Genomic DNA, 19256 nt, shown 5'->3' with positions numbered 1-19256 from the left:
TCACCAGAACTCAACCATGCAGCATCTTGATTTTGGACTTCCCAGCCCCTAGAACTGTGAGAAAATAAATGCATGTTGTTTAAGACCCCTCGTCTATGCCATTTTGTTATAGGAGCAGAGCACACTGAGATGGTGCAAGACACAGAATTTTAAACAAGAATCCATTATCTTACTCTGGCAGCACATTGACTCCAGGAATGAAAAAACTGAGGAATTCAAACCCAGGTGTCCAACTCCAGAGCAGAGTTTCTCAGCCCCAGCTGCTCAGGAGAATCGCTTGAGTGCTTTTCAAAACCCCAATACTTAGGTCCCACCCTAAAGCAATTAAACCAGAAAAGAGGGATGAGGGAGACAACAGGTGGAAACACCCACGCAGTGCCGAAGTGTATCAGAGAGTGAGCTATCAGTTTCCTCTGCTGCTATAACAAATGACCACAAACTTAGTGGCTTAAAGTAATACAAATTTATTTTCATACCGTTAGAGAGGCTAGAAGTCTAAAACAGACGGGTTGTGGGCAATCCTTCTGGACTCCTTCTGAAAGCTCTTGGGAAGAATGAATTTTCTTACCTTTCCCAGCTTCTGGAGGCTGCCTGTGTTCCTTAGCTCATGGCCTCTCACCTTCTGACCTTTGCTTCCATCCTCACAACTCCTTCTCTGAGGCTTACCTTCCCATGTCCCTCTTATAAGAACCCTTATGATTCCACTGCACACCCAGATAGTCCAGGATATTTCCCACCTCAAGACCTTCAACTTAACCACACCCACAAAGTCTCCTTCTTCATAGAGGTCAGTACATTCACACGTTCCCAGAATTAGGACATGGACATCGTGGGAGGGCAACATTCAGCTTCCCTTGGATGAGTACCTCTGGCTTAGGGATTTAGCTTTTTGTTGTATTAAGGAATGTTAGCTTTTAACCCTATTCTAATTAATAAGATGCAGGACCTGGGATAATCCACACCACAACCCTAAGCAGCTGTCAGCATTTCCCCTGCTTCTAATCCAGATGGCACAGGGCAAAGAATATGGCTTGCTAATACTCATGGTTGCTATTACCCTTGCTGATAAGCAGCACTGAGGAGTGGTTAAGAGCTTGGCATCTGGCAAAGGAAGATCAGAGCTCAAGTCCCACTGCACCACTTCAGGGCTGTGAGAGATTCAGCAGGTTACTTAACCCTACTCTGCCTCATCTCATCTGTAAAATGAAGCTAACCGCGCGAACACCCCATGGAGCTATGAAGCCTCTCCTAAGCACCAGGTACTTTCTTAGTTCGTACACCCCCAGGCAGAGACTGCTTCTCTCATCTTCCCACATAGATGCGGAGGAAGTGAAGCTCCAAAGGGCTAAGAGTTCATCTCAGAGCCAGTAAGTGAGAAGAAGGCATGCGAATCAAAATCTTGACCATCACTGTGCTGACCTTGAATATAGGGTTCCAGAAGAGGGACCCAGAGTAGGACATGTCTCAGAATTCACATCCTGGCCTCCAAGCCCCAGGCTCTTCTGGTCTCCTGACCAACTTAAGAACAGGGGGTCAGGGCTCAGCCTGCCAGTGGGGCTACGGAGACAGAGGTGTGAAGCTTCATGGCCACGGACCGTGCGCTCCTGCCTCATCTCTACCAACCTCCTCTGTATCATCAATCAGACATTTGCTCCTCATTTCCCACATCCAATGTGCTTCTTCCCTCTTCTAAGCCCTGGTGCAGGCCACAACCATTGCCTGGAGCGCCCTCCCTCTCTTTCCTCCAAACTCCTACTGAAGCCTCAAAACCCAGTGTACAAGTCACCTTCTCTGCCAAGTCTTCCCTGGAATTAAACATTCACAGCACACGGTATCATGCTTGCATTAGGTCATCCCAGTGCATGGTAGTTTCTGGTCCACACATCTGTCTCCCCAAGTAGATGGAGAGCTTCTTTTGATTCTTTGTTTTTTGGATTTTTTGTTTTTTTTTTTTTTGAGACAGAGTTTCGCTCTTGTTACCTAGGCTGGAGTGCAATGGCACAATCTCGGTTCACTGCAACCTCCGCCTCCTGGATTCAAGCGATTCTCCTACCTCAGCTTCCTGAGTAGCTGGGATTATAGGCGCCCACCAACATGCCCAGCTAATTTTTGTATTTTTAGTAGAGACAGGATTTCGCCACGTTGGCCAGGCTAGTCTTGAACTCCTGACCTCAGGTGATCTGCCCACCTCAGTCTCCCAAAGTGCTGGGATTACAGGCGTGAGCCACAACGCCCAGCCTGACTGAGAGCTTCTTAAAGGCATCACCAGGTCCCATTCATCTTCCTAACCCACTGATGTGTACACAACCTAACACCAAGTATAGGCTCAGAAGATGTGTCATAAAAGAATGAACGAGAAATTAGTAAGTTATTTGTCCCTGAAGTAAATGTCCCTACATTGCTCAACTTTCAGAGGTGCCCCCACTTTGGTCTATTTTAATTGTATTTATTTTCCCTCTCACTCATGAATGTATTTATACTTTTTTTTTTTTTTTGAGACGGAGTTTCGCTCTTGTTACCCAGGCTGGAGTGCCATGATGCGATCTCGGCTCACCGCAACCTCCACCTCCTGGGTTCAGGCAATCCTGAGTAGCTGGGATTACAGGCACGCGCCACCATGCCCAGCTAATTTTTTGTATTTTTAGTAGAGACAGGGTTTCACCATGTTGACCAGGATGGTCTCGATCTCTTGACCTCGTGATCCGCCCGCCTCGGCCTCCCAAAGTGCTGGGATTACAGGCGTGAGCCACCGCGCCCAGCCTGTGTTTATACTTTTGAGTCAATAAATTCTAGGACTGAACTTGAAAGTAGCTACAAGCTTCTGCCCCTGCGTAAAGTGAGGGAAGTGCCTGTGTCTACAATACAAGATTTCAGGACAGCTCTTTCAGATCAATCAGATTTGCTGAGCCACATCTGCTGGAGGAAAGCAGGTTACATTTTACCTTTTCTTTTTCTTTGTTTGGAGTCTCACTCTGTTTCCCAGGCAGGAGTGCAGTGGCATCATCTTGGCTCACTGCAACCTCCACCTCCTGGTTCAAGCAATTCTCATGCCTCAGCCTCCCAAATAGCTGGGGCTATAGTTGCGCACCATCCCACTCAGCTAGTTTTTAGAGTTTTAGTACAGATGGGGTTTCACCATGTTGGCCATGCTGGTCTCAAACTCCTGATTTCAAGTGACCCGCCTGCCTCAACCTCCCAAAATGCTGGGATTTCAGGGATGAGTCACCACACCCAGCCTACATTTTTCATCCAACAGAGCCTGGCCTTTGGTGTTAAGAAATCAGCATTTCTTCAGCTCTCAGCACGAGCCAGAGGGACACTTAACCTACTCCTCACAATATCCCCATGAGATAGGCATTATTATTCTCCCCATTTCACAGCTGAGAAAAGCAGGTCAGAGAGGTTAAGTCACTCACCTAAAGACACACAGCTAGAAAGGGGCAGGGCAGGGATTTGAAACCATGACCCCAAATGCACATCGATAAGCAGGCAGGGGCGAGCATTCTGCTACTAGAGAACTTCTTCAGGAAGAGACTTGGCCACAGGGAGGGAGAAAAAGCACAGACACGAGCACACGCACCCACCTGCCAAGCTGAGTGTGCTGAGGACGAACTGATTGCCATATAGGATGGTGAAGCAGCAGTCTTCTTTCTGGCGAACTGCTTTTGCACGCTCGAAATCTTTGGAGTTCTTCCCTGGGCGGATTTCTTTTATTTCCATGATATCCACTGAAATGAAATTAACATGAGCCAATCAGAAGCTGGAGTTCACTCCACTGAGGATGCAGCCACGTACCTGCAGCCCAGAACTCACAAAGCTATCCCTGCATCTGGGCTCAGGGCCTACTCCTTCTGGAAATGGACAGAGGGTCAAGAGCCTACCTGGGCATTTGCTGTCACCCCACAAACCCCTGGAGTATGAGGAGTTTGGGGTTTTCACTCACCCCGTTCCTGAGACAGAAACGTGTTAAACTAGGACGATTAATTTTTATAATGCAACTGAGATGTGAGGAAATAAGCACAGACTATTCCACCAAAACAAACAACAGACCAAACTGATGCTCACTAGAGATCACTCCAGGCAGTCTAAAAGGTCCACCTGTCCTATTACCCTTGACCTTGAAGATCTTTTCCCTTGAGTCCCAAAAGCTACAAGTGGTCTGTGGCTCAATCGAAGGGGAAAAAGAAAATGAAGGCTCTGAGTAACTGCTTCAAATTAAAAATAAGAATAAGAGACAAACCCCAGGGTTGGGATGGTCACAGGGGTTCTGGATAGCACAACGCCCGTGCGAACAGAGTGGTAGACGATTACTCTCGTAACAGTCCAGAGTAATGGGCTGTTACTAATGGGCCACAGTGTCTGGTATTTATGCCTCACAGAGACAGCTGCCCTTGAATCCAGGTTGTCTCTGTGACCTGTTTTAACTAATGAAATGTAGCACAAATCAGGGGTCCCCAAACCCCAGGCCACAGAACAGTACCATCTGTGGCCTGTTAGGAACAGGGGTGTGCAGCAGAAGCCGAGTGACTGGCAAGAGAGCACTACCACCTGAGCTCTGCCTCCCATCAGATCAGCGGTGTCATTAGATTCTCACAGGAGCGTGAATCCTCTGGTGAACTGCACGTGCAAGGGATTCGGGTTGTGTGCTCCTTATTGGAATCTGATGCTTGATGATCTGAAGTGGAAGAGTTTCATCCTGAAGATGCACCCATTCCATGTGCAATCCACCCATCTACGGAAAATGTGTCTTCCACGAAACTGGTCGTGGGTGCCAAAAAGGCTGGGAGCACTGGCATGCTGGTATAAATGATACTATGCCAGTTCAGGGCCCATTCTCTGTTTTGTTTTGTTTGAGGTGGGGTCTTACTCTGTCACCCAGGCTGGATTGCACTGGCGCAATCTTGACTCACTACAACCTCCACCTCCCAGGTTCAAGCCATTCTCCTGCCTCAGCCTCCCAAGTAGCTGGGATTGCAGGCATGTGCCACAATGCCCAGTTAATTTCTGTATTTTTAGTAGAGATGGGGTTTCATCATGTTGGCCAGGCTGGTGTGGAACTCCTCACCTCAACTGATCTGCCCGCCTCAGCCTCCCAAAGTGCTAGGTTTACAGGCGTGAGGCAGCGGGCTCAGCCTGGGGCCTAATCCTTAAAGAAGGCCTGGTACCTTCCATTTTGTGCTCTGGAGGAAGCCAGCCTCTGTGTAAAAAGTCAGACTACCTGAGCCCACCATGCTGTGAGAAGCCCAAACTAGGCCTGTGGAGAGGCCATGGGAGAAGAATCAATGCCCTCAGCCAAAAGCCCAGCTGAGCCCCTAGCCAACAGTGACAGGGCACTGCGCCATCTTAGAAGTGGATCCTCTGGCCCCAGTGAGCTACCCCAGCTGACAACACGTGGGGCAGAGACAAGCTCTCCCAGTTCCCACCCATGCCCAGATTGTAGAAATATGTGCAATAAATAAAATGTTTGTGGTCTTAAGCCACTAAATACTGGGACAGTTTGTTGTAGAGTAGATGACAGAAACGAATAAGACATCCTTCCTCTCTGCAGCCCTTGCTGCCTCCACCCACTGGTCAAAACCTACTGGGCCAGGATGGCCACCTGACTCAAAGGTGACTCCCTTCCCCCCACAAGATGGCCACTGAACTCTAGACTAGCACAGAGAGACAAGCTCAACAAGCTCAACCAGTCTCTTCTTTCCCTTTCTTAAAAAAAAAAAAAAAAAAAAAAACCTTTTCATGGGATGCACTTACTCCATGCACTTTAGATAGAGGTGATGATTCACCCCTCACCACCTTCAACCATGAGCTGAAGGAGACAGCAGGAGCCTAGGAACGACCCAAGTGCCCTGGCTCAGTGACTGGTTCAGGAACAGACACATGGCCCAAGCTGCCCCATCAGCATCCTCCGGGGACTTATTTGGCCAGGACTACTGGTAAAACCTCCCCTCCACTGCTGCTCCCAGGCTGATAAAACAGGAACCTGGGAGCAGCAGGGAGCAGCTTGTCTACCACAGTAGAAAGGGCTGTCAGACCCTGATGTACCTTTGAACTCCAGCCCTCCTGGAGATGAGAGTGAGAAACGAGATCTCAGCTTTGCAGCAAGAAGAGGTGGCTCTGGCCTGGAATTAAGGAAGAGAACAGAACAAAGTCCATAGAGGTGAGCAAAGGCATCTTAGAGTCAGAGTGAAATGACAGGAAAGGTCCATGGCCATTCACAGGCAACAATGGGAGCTGGGGAAGGAGAGCAGAGAATTAAGTTAGAGGAGAAGGAATGGGATACACCAAAAGCTTTCTGAGTTCTTACCATGAGTCTAGCTCAATTAAAAGCAGCTCAGAAGGCGAGAGCCATGTGAAAACAAGCCGGGCGCAGTGGCTCACGCCTATACTCCCAGCACTTCGGGAGGCTGAGGCAGGTGGATCACCTGAGGTCAGGAGTTCGAGACCAGCCTGGCCAACATGGCAAAACTCCATCTCTACTAAGAATACAAAAATTAGCTAGGCATGGTGGCTCATGCCTGTAATTCCAGCTATTCAGGAGTATGAGGCAGGAGAATCTATTGAACCCAGGAGGTGGAAGTTGCAGTGAGCTGAGATTGTGCCACTGCACTGCAGCCTGAGCGACACAGCAAGACTTCATCTCAACAACAACAACAACAAAAACAAAAGGCCATGTGAAAAGACTAAATAAACAGCGTGTGAGTGCATGTGTGGTTCTAGATATCCCTACCTACTATTTTCACATCTGTCCTACAAAGTTTCTCACCAGCACTAATTACTACTAGTAAATATGTGTTATTTGTTTACCTGTGTGTGTGTGTTCTGTCCCCCTCTAAGTCCTGGGAGAACAGGGCTCTTGTCCCACTACGATCAAGTTCTGGAACTACAGATATCAGTGTTCTCTCTCTCAGTTGCTGGATGTTTATTCGTTTGTTTGTTTTTGAGACAGGGTCTTACTCTGGCACCCAGGCTGAAGTGCAGTGGTATGATCATGGCTCACTGCAGCCTCGATCTCCTGAGCTCAAGTAATCCTCCTGTTTCAGCCTCCTGAGTAGTTCGAACTACAGGTGCATGCCACCATGCCTGGCTATTTTTTTTTTTATTTTTAGTAGAAATGAGGTCTCACTATATTGCCCAGACTGGTCTTGAACTCCTGAACACAAGCAATCCTCCCACCTTGGCTTCCCATAGCGCTGGGATTACAGGCATGAGCCCCCGTACCCAGCCCTCCTTAGTTTTATTAAGCTATAGTACACACACCATACAATCTGTGAAAGGAAAAAATCTTAGACCCCCAAAATCACAGGCTAAAAGGAAAACTCAAGCTGGAAACTGCTTTTGGCAAACCTGCCTCCCGTTCTAATCAAGTTCTCTCTCTGCTCACTGAGATAAATGCATATGTGATTGCCTCCTTCAGAAAGGCTAATCAGAGACAAAATAATGCAAGCATTTTATCTGTGACCTGGAAGCCCCCTTCCCGCTTTGAGTCGCCCCACCTTTGCTTCAAGTCGTCCTGCCTTTCCAGACAGGATCAATGTACTTGTTACATACACTGATGTCTCATGTCTCCCTAAAACACATGAAACCAAGCTGTGCCCCTAACACCTTGGGCACATGTTGTCAGGACCTCCTGAGGCTATGTCCTGGGCACATCTTAGCAAAATAAACTTTCTAAATTAACTGAGACCTGTCTCAGATTTTCTGAATTCACAAATCCATCCACGTAAAGCATACGATTCAATAGTTTTTAGTACGTTCACAGATGGTGTAACTATCAGCGCAGTCAATTTTCACCACCACAAAGGGAAACCCCGGACCCTTCAGCTCTACTCTCCTCTCATCCCCACACTTCCTAGACAACGGCTAACCTACTTTAAATCGCTATAGATTTGCCTAATTCTGGATATTTCTTATAAATGAAATTATGACATGCTGTCTTTTACGTCTGGCTTCTTTCACCCAGCATAATGTTTTCAAGGTTCATCCGTGCTGTACTTCATTCCTTTCCACGGCGAATAACGTGCGTTGCACATATAGATCCCATTTTATGTATCCATACGTCGCTCGTTGATGGGAATTTAGGTTGTTTTTACCGCCTGGCTGTTGTGAGCAATGCTTCTGTATACATTTACATACATGTTTGTGTTTGAATGCCTGTTTTCAATTCTCTTGGGTATATCACCCTAGGAGTGAAAAACAGTTCTGTCTCTTTCTCGACCACACCCTCAGGGATACAGGCAGCAGGAGCTGCAGGTGCGATGTGTGGTGCCTGCTTCATGCCATGGAGCTGTCCAGCATCAGCCCAAGCCAGGAATGGTGCCCACAGTTAGGAAGTCACCCCCAGGCAATGAGTCCCACGGCTGGGGCCTCCTATGATGAGAAGGCAGCGGTGGAGCCATCACCAAGCACTTTGCAGCTATTACTGCCATTTTCCAGGCCTCTGCATGGGCAGTGGGCAAGGCCCAGAGGCACCAGAGGACTGCCCATCACATGCCCATCACATGCCCAAGGCGCAAGATGCAGGGGGAAATTCTTTGATATCTGTGGTGGTTTTCTATCTGGTAATCAGCAAGGTCTGAGGGGGTCGGTGGGCGTTTTTGTAGACGTGCCCATCACTTGATCTTGCATCAGGCAGGGGCATCTTGGTGAATGAGGATCCCACTACTCACAGGGGAACAGAGCTGCAAGGAGAACGACCGTTCACTCAACACAGTGCACTCAACACAATGCATCCAAGCCACCTTTCTGACACGAGGCTGGGAACAAGATTCTGGTGCAGGGCTGCAAACTCATGTTCCCAGGGGCTGCAAACTCAAGTCATGAGGAGCAGTGCGACTAGTGATGAGGTGGACAGACTCTGGAACCTGCTCACCTGCACCTGGAGTCCCAGCTCCCCAGCTTATAGCAGATGGCTTTGGAAAGTAACTGCACTTCTCTGTGCCTCTGTTTCTTCATGTCAACAGGAGTGACAGTGATATTTACCACGCAGTGCTCTTGAGGAGTTTAAATGAGTGTGTGTCTATACACGTGTGTTTGTAAATTAAAATAGTACCTGACAATAGGCTGGGTATGGTGGCTCACACCTGTAATCCCAGCACTTTGGGAGGCCAAGATGGGTGGATCACAAGGTCAGGAGATTGAGACCATCCTGGCTAACATGGTGAAACCCCGTCTCAACTAAAATACAAAACCTTAGCCCAGTGTGGTGGCACGGGCCTGTAGTCTCAGCTACTCAGGAGGCTGAGGCAGGGCAATCTCTTGAACCCGGGAGGCAGAGGTTACAGTGAGCCGAGATTGCGCCACTGCACTCCAGCCTGGTGACACAGCGAGGCTCTGTCTCAAAAAATAAAAACAAAAAATCAATAAATAGCACCTGACAAAACAAAGATGTAGCGGGGAAAGAAGACAAAGATGTAGAAACTTCTCTGTACTTGTTAGCTATTTTTTTAAACTAGTAACCCAACTGAATCAAGCTGGACACATATGAGGCGTAGGAAATAACACGGGACAGGAAGCTGTGGCTCACGCCCGTAATCCCTGCACTTGGGGAGGTTGAGGCAGGAGGATCACTTGAGACCAGAGAGTTCAAGACCAACGTGGGCAACAAAGCAATATACCACCTCTACAAAAAATAAACCCAGTTAGCCAAGTGTGCTGGTGCACACTGTTAGTCTCAGCTACTCAAGAGGTTGAGGCAGGAGGATTGCTTGAACCCAGGAGTTTGAGGCTGCAGGGAGCCGTAATCACAACACTGCACACCAACCTGGCGAGAGAGCAAGACCCTGTCTCTAACAAAAAGGCAAAGAAAGAACACAGTGTCTCAATTTATTTGCTGTTAACATTAAGGAGGCAGATCCTTATGTACCGACATGACAAAAACTCCTTGATGACCTATGTAAACACGAGACCAGATGTATACGTCCAAGTGTGTCCACACGTACATGCCCATGTGTACATCTACAGATTATACACAGATGTCTGTCACCATGCAAATTCTCACTAGCTGAATGTCTACTATAACTTATTAACGCTTTTTTTTTTTTTTTTACTTGAAATGTGCCATCCAGATCTTAGACCTGCTGTATGGGGTTCACGAGCAGGTGCCAATGGAAACAGTGAAAGTGTGGGCCAGGTGTGGAGGTTCACACCTGCATCCCAGCACTTTGGGAGTCCCAGGTGGGTGGATCACTTGAGATCAGGAGTTTGAGATCAGACTGGCTAATATGGTGAAACCCCGACTCTACCAAAAATAGAAAAATTAGCTGTGCATGGTGTGCACCTGTAATACCAGCTACTAGGGAGGCTGAGGTAGGAGAATCAGTTGAGCCCAGGAGGTGGAGGTTGCAGTGAGCCGAGATCATGCCACTGCACTCCAGCCTGGACAACAGAGGAAAACTGTCTCAAAAAAAAAAAAAAAAAAAAAGAAGAAGAAGAAGAAAAAAGGGAAGGGGTGTTTCTGTCTGCAATCAAAGAGGTCTGATGCACAATGAAAGGCACACCAAATCTTACATGCTGCTGATTCCCTTGAGTTATTCTTTCATCCCAGCATTTGCTTCTAACAAGCTAACTACCAACCGGGGTTCAATTTAAATGACTCTTTAGTATTTTTAACAGATCATGTCATCGTTTTCTCCATTATAGTACAAGGTACTTGGAGGATAGAAGAATATCACAATTCAGAACCATCACTGTATAGTATCCTATGTACTTTTTGCAAACATGCCTGGTAATCAGCTCATCAAAGCACACAAAAATTGGGTGTTTGTTGCTGCATGAACACTTTGTGTTCGTGCAAAAAATACTGGTGGGCTGATTTCAGGTACTTAAGGGTGTTGAGTGATATTGAGGAAATTGGTTGGGGCGTTTCAATCAGTTGGTAATGCGTCAGCATTTGTCTTTGTGTGATATGAAGTAATATACTGCAATCCAAAAACATTCCTCTCCAGTGTGTTTTCAGGAATGTACTGGATTCAGCTAAGAAGGAACGTGCCTATTTGTAGGTGTGCACCTGTGTGTGTAAAGGTGTGAGAAAGGGTACCAAAAAATTTCCACCAAGTTCTTGACAGCAGGCACCACTAGTGAGGAGATGGGTAAATGATGGCTGAGGAGGGCTTTATCTGCACTGGTTACAATTTTTGCCAAGAGCACACAGTGACTAAAACAACAGTTTATTCTCAAAGGAGGCTGTGGTCAGCAGAGCTCAGACCCCACCTCTTGCAAGGTGGGGTTCAGTGGCCGAGTTTCCTGCTTGAAGAAAGTGAGATAACCCAGCCACAGAAATGAGGCTTCATTTTTCACAACCCCATCCCCTTCCCAGCATCACCTCTGGTCTTCCCAGGTCCACCCCACCCCCACCACCCTTCCCTCCACTCCCGCCCCCTACACACCGAGTCTCCTGGAGTCAGCCTCAAAGGCTGGTACCCCACTCCAGCCACCCTCCCTTAGCCCTCCCTGCCCACCCATCACCTTCTGGAGCACCCTTGGGGGTTTTGGGCCCCCTCCAGACAACTCATAACTTCCTGTCAGTCCCCGCTTTGCACCACCGACCCCTTTGCTGGCCCGGCCAGGACCCTGTTCGTTAAGCTCCCATTTCCTTCCTCCTCCCACTACCGATTGTCTGTCTCATACTCCTCCCACCCCTGACGCCAGGAACAAGGCCTTTTCCCCAATTCCCATACATGACCTCATGGCACCACCTGCCAATAAGCTTAACAAGAATTTCTCTCTGGAAGCTCCAGACATATTCAAGCGAGCACACAGACAGACAGAAGGCTTGGGCGTCTTCCCACACATACTCCACCCTCTTTTCTTTCAGTCATTTAGTCACCAGGCAGTCACCGACCCCCACACTGAGCACTAGGGGTGCCACACTGCAGCAGACACAGTCCTGCCCTCAGACAGCTCCGAGTCTGGGAGGGAGGACAGGCCCTGCTCAGACCAGCATATGACACGTGCAAATCCACATCTCCATCCACATCTGCAACAGGAGCACAAAAGTGTCCACGCTGAGGCGCCTCCCCAGCAAGGGGAAGAAAGGCTCCTCTGAGCGCGTGCATCCCGGCTGAGTTCTGCAGACTGGAGCTCACCTGGGAAGAAGAGGAGAAAGCCTCCCTTTTTAGGGAGTTCTGGAGTACAAAGGCCTTGGTTCAAATCCTGGCTGTGCTCCCCAGGGATGCACAGGAACCCGGCCAAGTTCCCTCCCTTCTCTTTGCTCTTTCCTCCTCTGTACAAGCAGTGATGCCTATCATTGAGTTGTCATGCAAACCCAATGAAATAACATGATATAAAAACCACGTGGCCCCAGGAGGGCTCAGCCAAGGTGAGTTTAGCTACTAGGATGAATGTTTTTCTGTACTACCTTGCAACACCACCTTCCCAGCTGCTGATGGTTTCACTTTAAGTAAGAAGCCCCAGGGTTGTTTACTGACCTTGGCCAAGGACCCAGCTTTAAGAAAAACCAAAGGTGTTAGGTTCTTTCACACATGTAGCAGCATCTGACATGGCAGCTAGGGGAATAGGCGAGATGAAAAGCAGAACACATAATGACAAAAGGGGCTTCCGAGGCCCAACACAGACAAGCAGAAGGAGCCCAGCTCTGGAATAATCTAGCAGCCATTAGTTAAATCCAGTTCTTCCTCTCCTGGCTGCATGAATAAGCCTCAATTTTGGCTGTCTATATTCTCATCTATAAAATGGAAAAAGAACATATACCCCATAGAGATATATCTGAAAAAACTGCAAAACTGTTTATGGGCAGGTGCAGTGGTTCACACCTGTAATCCCAGCACCCTGGAAGGCCAAGGCTGGCAGATCACTTGAGGTCAGGAGTTCGAAACCAGCGTGGCCAACATGGTGAAACCCTGTCTCTACTAAAAATACAGAAATTAGCTGGGCATGGTGGTGGGTGCCTGTAATCCCGGCTACTAGGGAGGCTGAGGCAGGAGATGGCTTGAATCCAGGAGATAGAGATTGCAGTGAGCCAAGATCATGCCACTGCACTCCAGCCTAGACAACAGAGTGAGACTCCATCTCAATCAATCAGTCAATAAAGTTTACTTTTAGGCTTGCAGATCTAGGGTGTACCTGCCCTTATCTTCTTTGATAAAGAGATAATAAACAACACAGTTGTTGAGACTGTGCTGAGAGCAGCGGGGAGAACCAGTCTCCTTCCATGTGAAGAGATACTTTCCAGATCATTATACCCAAATTATTAGCTCTGTGATTCTAATGCTTCATTTTCATGCAGGGAAATAATGAACATTTAGCCTGGGTGTCTTATCTGATGGATAACAGTTTGAAGTGATGCTGGGGAAACGGAAGCTTCTCTCCCCTCTGCGACTCCCCCTCCCCAAGGGAGGAAGGGATCACTCTCTGGAAGAAGGCACTGAGGATACTCAGCCCAGCCTCCTCATCTTATTCTGGTTGGATCCACCCCTAAGAGACCACATGCCCTGCCCTGTTCCCTGCCCCTCAGAGGGGGAGTGCCTCTAAGGCAGGGGTCCTCAACCCCCAGGCCATAAACTGGTACCTGTCTGTGGCCTATTAGGAACAGGGCTGCACAGCAGGAAGTGAGCAGGGTCTAGCGAGCATTACCACCTGAGCTCCGCCTCCTGTCAGATCAGCAGCGGCATTAGATTCCCAGAGGGGCACAAACCCTACTGTGAACTGCGCATGCGAGGGATCTAGGTTGCGTGCTCCTTATAAGAATCTAATGCCTGATGATCTGTCACTGTCTCCCATTGCCCCAGATGGAACTGTCTAGTCGCAGGAAAACAGGCTCAGGACTCCCACTGACTCTACACTATGGTGAGCTGTATAATTCTTTCATTATATATTACAATGTAATCATAATACAAATAAAGTGCACAATAAATGTAACACACCTGAATCATCCTGAAACTATGCTCCCATGCCAGCCTGGCCCGTGGAAAAGTTGTCTTCCACAAAACCAGCCCCTGGTACCAAAATGGTTGGGGACTGCTGCTCTGAGACACCTATGGGCATCCACCTAGGCCAGTGACAGCGTGGGCAGGTCAGGGGCAGGCGTCAGGGCTCAGTTCTAAGCCACGCTCTGCAGGCAGCCATCTCATCGCCCTCCACGGGTTACCGATGTTTCATTTCTCAATCATTTCCAAACTCAGGGGACAATGAGAAAAGGAGGAATTTTACACCACTGCCACTAACACCTCCAACATGGCCATCAGATAATTCTTTATGTTTTTTGGAGAAAAGGTCTCGCTCTGTCACCCAGGCTGGAGTGCAGTGGCACAATCACAGCGTACCGCATCCTTGAATTCCAAGGCTCAAGGGACCCTCCTGCCTCAGCTTCCCAAAGGTGGGTGACTCGGGCTACAGGCACGCACCACCCCACCTGGCGAAGTTTTGTTGCCAGGGCTGGTCTCACTATGTTGCCTGGGCTGGTCTCAAATCCCTGGCCTCAAGTGATCCTCCCGTTTGAGTTCCCCAAAGTATTGGGACTACAGGCATGAGCCACGACGCCCAGCCTAAATGTTCATTATTTCAGTGTCACTTAAACTTGATGTTTTCACCCTCCTGCTGGAAACTAAATTTAAATAGTGTCCACCCTTTGTCATGTCTTAACTGTGGTTTAATATATATTGAAAAAATACATATCTGCCACCTCTAAACTGTGAAATGGTTTCTTTCCTATATAAAATAAAGTTTTAAAATAGTGATCAATCTTTAAATAAGTATTGGATATAAAACAGTACAGGTGGTATACAAATGTAACAAAAATTATTAAGGCAATAAAGGGCTCCTTACTTTATACAACCTATTAATATTTTAATAGGCTAATTTCACTTTAAACCAGTACTGTATATCAAAATTACACAGAAAACTCTGATTATATAAAGACTAGATAGAGACGTTTTCCCCCCACACACAGGGATTGACCAGTTTTTGGTGGTAGGGGAAGGAGCCATATGCATTGTTACTCAAATTGCAAACATTTGTTTATCGATCCTATAAGGTTCACTATATCTGCCTACCGCTGATACTATTTATCTGATAGTTTTTTTTTTTTAAATCAACTCAACTTTTTCACTGAACTGATATATGTTAAGAGTGATTTTATGTTTTTGGCAAAAAGAAAACCAGTAACACTCACCATATACAATAGGAACTGCAAAATAATAAAATCAGTGGAAAGGGACAATATTGTTAAATGCTACCTAGAAACAGTTGTCCACTGGAAGCAAAGCCCTCACTTGGTTCTCTGAGTCATAAAGGGAGATAAGATGCCTTTAAGAGAGGCCAAAGCCAATTAGCCATGCAAGACTCACTGATGGAGACAGACAGAGTGGGGTCACCTAAGGAGAGGACTGGGTCACCAGGACCTTAGGAATGGCACAGAGGTGTACCCATTTTACCACGTCTATGTTATATATATATATTTTTTTTTAATTTTTTTTTTTGCTTTACGTTCTGGGATACATGTGCAGAATGTGCAGGTTTGTTACATAGGTATATATGTGCCATGGTGGTTTTGGTGGTTTGCTGCACCAATCAACCCATTATCTAGGTTTTAAGCCCCACATGCATTAGGTATTTGTCCTAATGCTCTCCCTCCCCTAACTTCCCACCCGCCGATAGGCCCTGGTGTGTGATGTTCCCCTCCCTGTGTCCATGTGTTCTCATTGTTCAACTCCCACTTATAAATGAGAACATGTGGTGTTTGGTTTTCTGTTCCTGTGTTAGTTTGCTGACAATGATGGTTTCCAGCTTCATCCATGTCCCTGCAAAGGACCTAAACTCATTCTTTTTTATGGCTGCAAGTTATATTTTAATAAAGACATTTCATATCTTTCAGGCCAGGAACAGTGGCTCACGCCTGTAATCCCAGCACTTTGGGAGGCCAAGGCAGGTGGATCACCTGAGGTCAAGAGTTCAAGACCAGCCTGGCCAACATGGTAAAACCTTATCTCTACAATAAATACAAAAAGTCAGGACATGGTGGCATGCACCTGGAATCCCAGCTACTCAGAAGGCTGAGGCAGGAGAATCGCTTGAACCCGGGGGTGGAGGTTGCAGTGAGCCACGATGGCGCCACTTCACCCCAGCCTGGGAGAAAGAGTGAAACGCTGTCTCAGAAAAAAAAGAAAGAAATTTCCTATCTTTCAAAGAGAGACATGTCAACATTTTGGAAATGGAGTTGGTGTAACCATTAAGGGGTGACTAAGAAATCACCACGCTGCTCCAGTCTCTTGACTATGATGGTAGATACGGGACGCTATGCATGTGATAAAGTCGTACATAACTAAATACACACAAATTCAAGGAAAATGGGAAATCTGAATAAGATCAGTGGTGGATTCTATCAATGTTGTCTATATTTATATCTGGTTGTGATATTGTACTGTAGTTTTGGAAGACATTACCACTGGGGATAACTGGGTGACGTCCACATGAGATCTCTCTGTATTATTTCTTATAACTTTACATGAATCTTCAATAATATCAGCAAAAATTCCAATAAAAAAATGCACAGTATCAAGGAGACAGAAAATAAAAAAGACATGTTGGTACTGAACAGATGTTCTTGTCGTAATCAGGAAGACTGAAAGGGAACTGAGAAGACGACCACGCTGCCAACCTTGGTTCAGGCTCCCTGGGCACCGCCTGCTGTTCATGCTTTGCCATGGCACCCACGGCACAGGGGTCCCTTAGAGAGAACACCCTTTACCCCTCCCAGTGGATGCTACCGGTCACCTCTGGGCTCCACCCTTTGCCAGAACACATTCTATTTCCCGCCTGGCTAGAAATAGACATTCATGCAGCCTCCTGATAAGCTGGGCACTGAAACCCAGAGGAAGTGGCCTGCAGGGCGCCTGCTCTTTTGGAAAAGGCGAAGGTCTCACAGTTATAGAAGTCAGCTGGGAACACAGTTCCTAGGAACGTCGGCAAGGAGTTGAAGTGGCCTGAACACTGGCAGAAGGGTAAAAGCGGAGTTCCCTTTTACAACAGCCTTTCACTTCGTCACACGCTTTTCTGACTTCCATCTGAAGCAGCACCTCACGTAGACGTATTCTCGTTCTTTGAGTTCGCTAGTTTGTCTTTTTTCTGTTGGCTTTTTACAGCAAAAGAAAAGTTCTGAGAATATAGACAACTACCTTAACTTCCGCTGCCTGGAGTAAATTCTAGAGTGCCAACTGATGTTGAGTCTCTCCATGGAGAACGCTGGTCCTCGGCTTCCTACGAAGGACCTTTGGCTTCAGAGAAAACCAAAGAAAAGAAAAGGGAAGGGAAACCACATTTACAGAAACACTTAGTACAAGTCAGTGTACACGGCAGGGGTCCTGACACCTGTGCACTCGTGTGCAGCTGAGATGACTGTCTTCCTTCCACAGGTGGGGAGGCTGAAGCAGAGAGAATCACTGACTCACCCAAGGTCACACTGGTTGAGCCAGAACTTGAACCTGAGCGGCCGGGCTCCAAAGCTTGCACTCTTGACCACTACCCAGGGATGGATGAAATGAGAAGCCGAGACCCAGGGTGCTCTCCCCTGCAGACGGCAAGTACGTCTTCGCTCCAGAGGTGGGAATATAAGCCTCATGGCTGACACGTGGGCCAACACAGGGCACCAGGAGATCCACGATCCAGTCCCACCTCTGCCACTACCTTCCTATGTGACCTTCGGAGAGTCATTTTACCTCCCTGGGCCTCAGTTTCCCCATCTGAGAAATGCAGAGACTGGGTCAGCTGTGGCATTTGGAAAGCCCCTAGGGTGTGAAAACACTGGTTGACATCAATTCAGGATGAAAATGGCTCTGGTCTTGTCCTTGGTGGCCCTGGAAAGAAAGTATAAGTGGCTAATGGTGAGGGTTGAAAGTCATCCCCAAAAAGATATATAGAAGTCCAGTCCCTGGTATCTGTGAATGTGACCTTCTTTGGAAATAGAGTCTTTGCAGATGTAGTCAAGCTGAGCTCATGCTGGATTACGGTGGGTCCTAACCCGAGACTAGTGTCCTTACAAACAGAGGGAAATTTGGACAGACACATACAGAGGCAGAGATGGGAATACCACATCCACCAGCCAAGGGACACCCAGGGTCACCAGCAGCCACCAGAGGCCAGGAAGAGGCAAGGAAGGATCCTCCCCTAGAGCCCACAGCGGGAACACGGCCCTACCAACACCTTGATTTTGGACTTCCAGCCTCCAGAAGTGCAGGGAGTACCTTTCTGTTTTAAGTCACCTCAGTCTGCAGCGCTTGTGTTACGGCAGCCACAGGATACTAATATAGGTAATAACACGGTTTTCTTAGTATCTTCAAGTATTATTATTATTATTACTGAGAAAGAGTGTCTCTCTGTCGCCCAGGCTAGAGTGCAGTAGCATGATCTGGGCTCACTGCAACCTCTGCCTCCCAGGTTCAAGCAATTCTCATACCTCTGCCTCCCGAGTATCATCATCACACCCAGCTAATTTTTGTATTTTTCGTAGAGACAGAGTTTCACCATGTTGGCCAGGCTGGTCTCAAACTCCTGACCTCAGGTAATCTGCCCGCCTCAGCCTCCCAAAGTGCTGGGATTACAGGTGTGAGCCACCGTGCCCAGCTGTCGTCATTATTATTATAACAGCTACTTACTGAGAGTTCGCTGTGTGTAAGGTACTATATTAACTGCTTCACTTAAATTATCCCATTTCATACTCTCAGCCACCCTATGACACAGAAGTCATTATTATAAACATTTTGCAGAGGTAAAATACGAAGGCTCAAAGCAGACAAGGAGCTTGTGCAAGGTCCCACAGTGAATCAATAACAGCTGACACCACACTAAGTAAGTGGCCCCCGGAAGGCCCAGCTTCCTCCTCTCTGGGTGCCTCTGCCTCCTCCCACTGAGAAAAACAGCACCCATGACACCAGGAGGTGGGCAATGGCCTCTCCCCTGCCTCATGGGGCCTGTCCTCCAGAGGGCAGATTACAGCAAGGACTTGCCACTTTTATAGTAGTACCCAGTTCTGCAACGGACCAAGGCTGCCTGCCATTCACCCAAGAGGGATCCAGAGTTAGCCATGAAAGATCAAAGGAACAGGCCAAGCGCGGTGGTTCACACCTATAATTCCAGCACTTTGGGAGGCCAAGGTGGGCAGATCATAAGGTGAAGAGACCGAGACCATCCTGGCCAACGCGGTGAAACCCCATCTCTACTAAAAAATACACCCAGCACTTTGGGAGGCTGAGACGGGCGGATCACAAGGTCAAGAGATCGAAACCATCCTGGCCAACATAGTGAAA

General features: G+C 47.6%; 1 protein-coding gene across 1 annotated transcript in view; it reads right to left on the bottom strand.

Moving 5' to 3' along the window:
- The window catches only part of PLCG2 (phospholipase C gamma 2), a 171672-nt gene that overhangs the window by 100498 nt on the left and 51918 nt on the right, over positions 1–19256 (bottom strand). Inside the window, exon 2 of the mRNA XM_021671046.2 lies at positions 3585–3728. Within this exon, the coding sequence (XP_021526721.1) occupies positions 3585–3728 (144 nt within the window). The remainder of the gene's footprint in view (positions 1–3584; positions 3729–19256) is intronic.

Source organism: Aotus nancymaae, unplaced genomic scaffold (genome assembly GCF_030222135.1).
Source record: "Aotus nancymaae isolate 86718 unplaced genomic scaffold, 86718_ANA_hifiasm-v0.15.2.pri h1tg000030l, whole genome shotgun sequence".
NCBI lineage: Eukaryota > Metazoa > Chordata > Mammalia > Primates > Aotidae > Aotus > Aotus nancymaae.
Note: the sequence above shows the minus strand (reverse complement) of the source record. Positions and strands in the feature narration are given on the sequence as shown.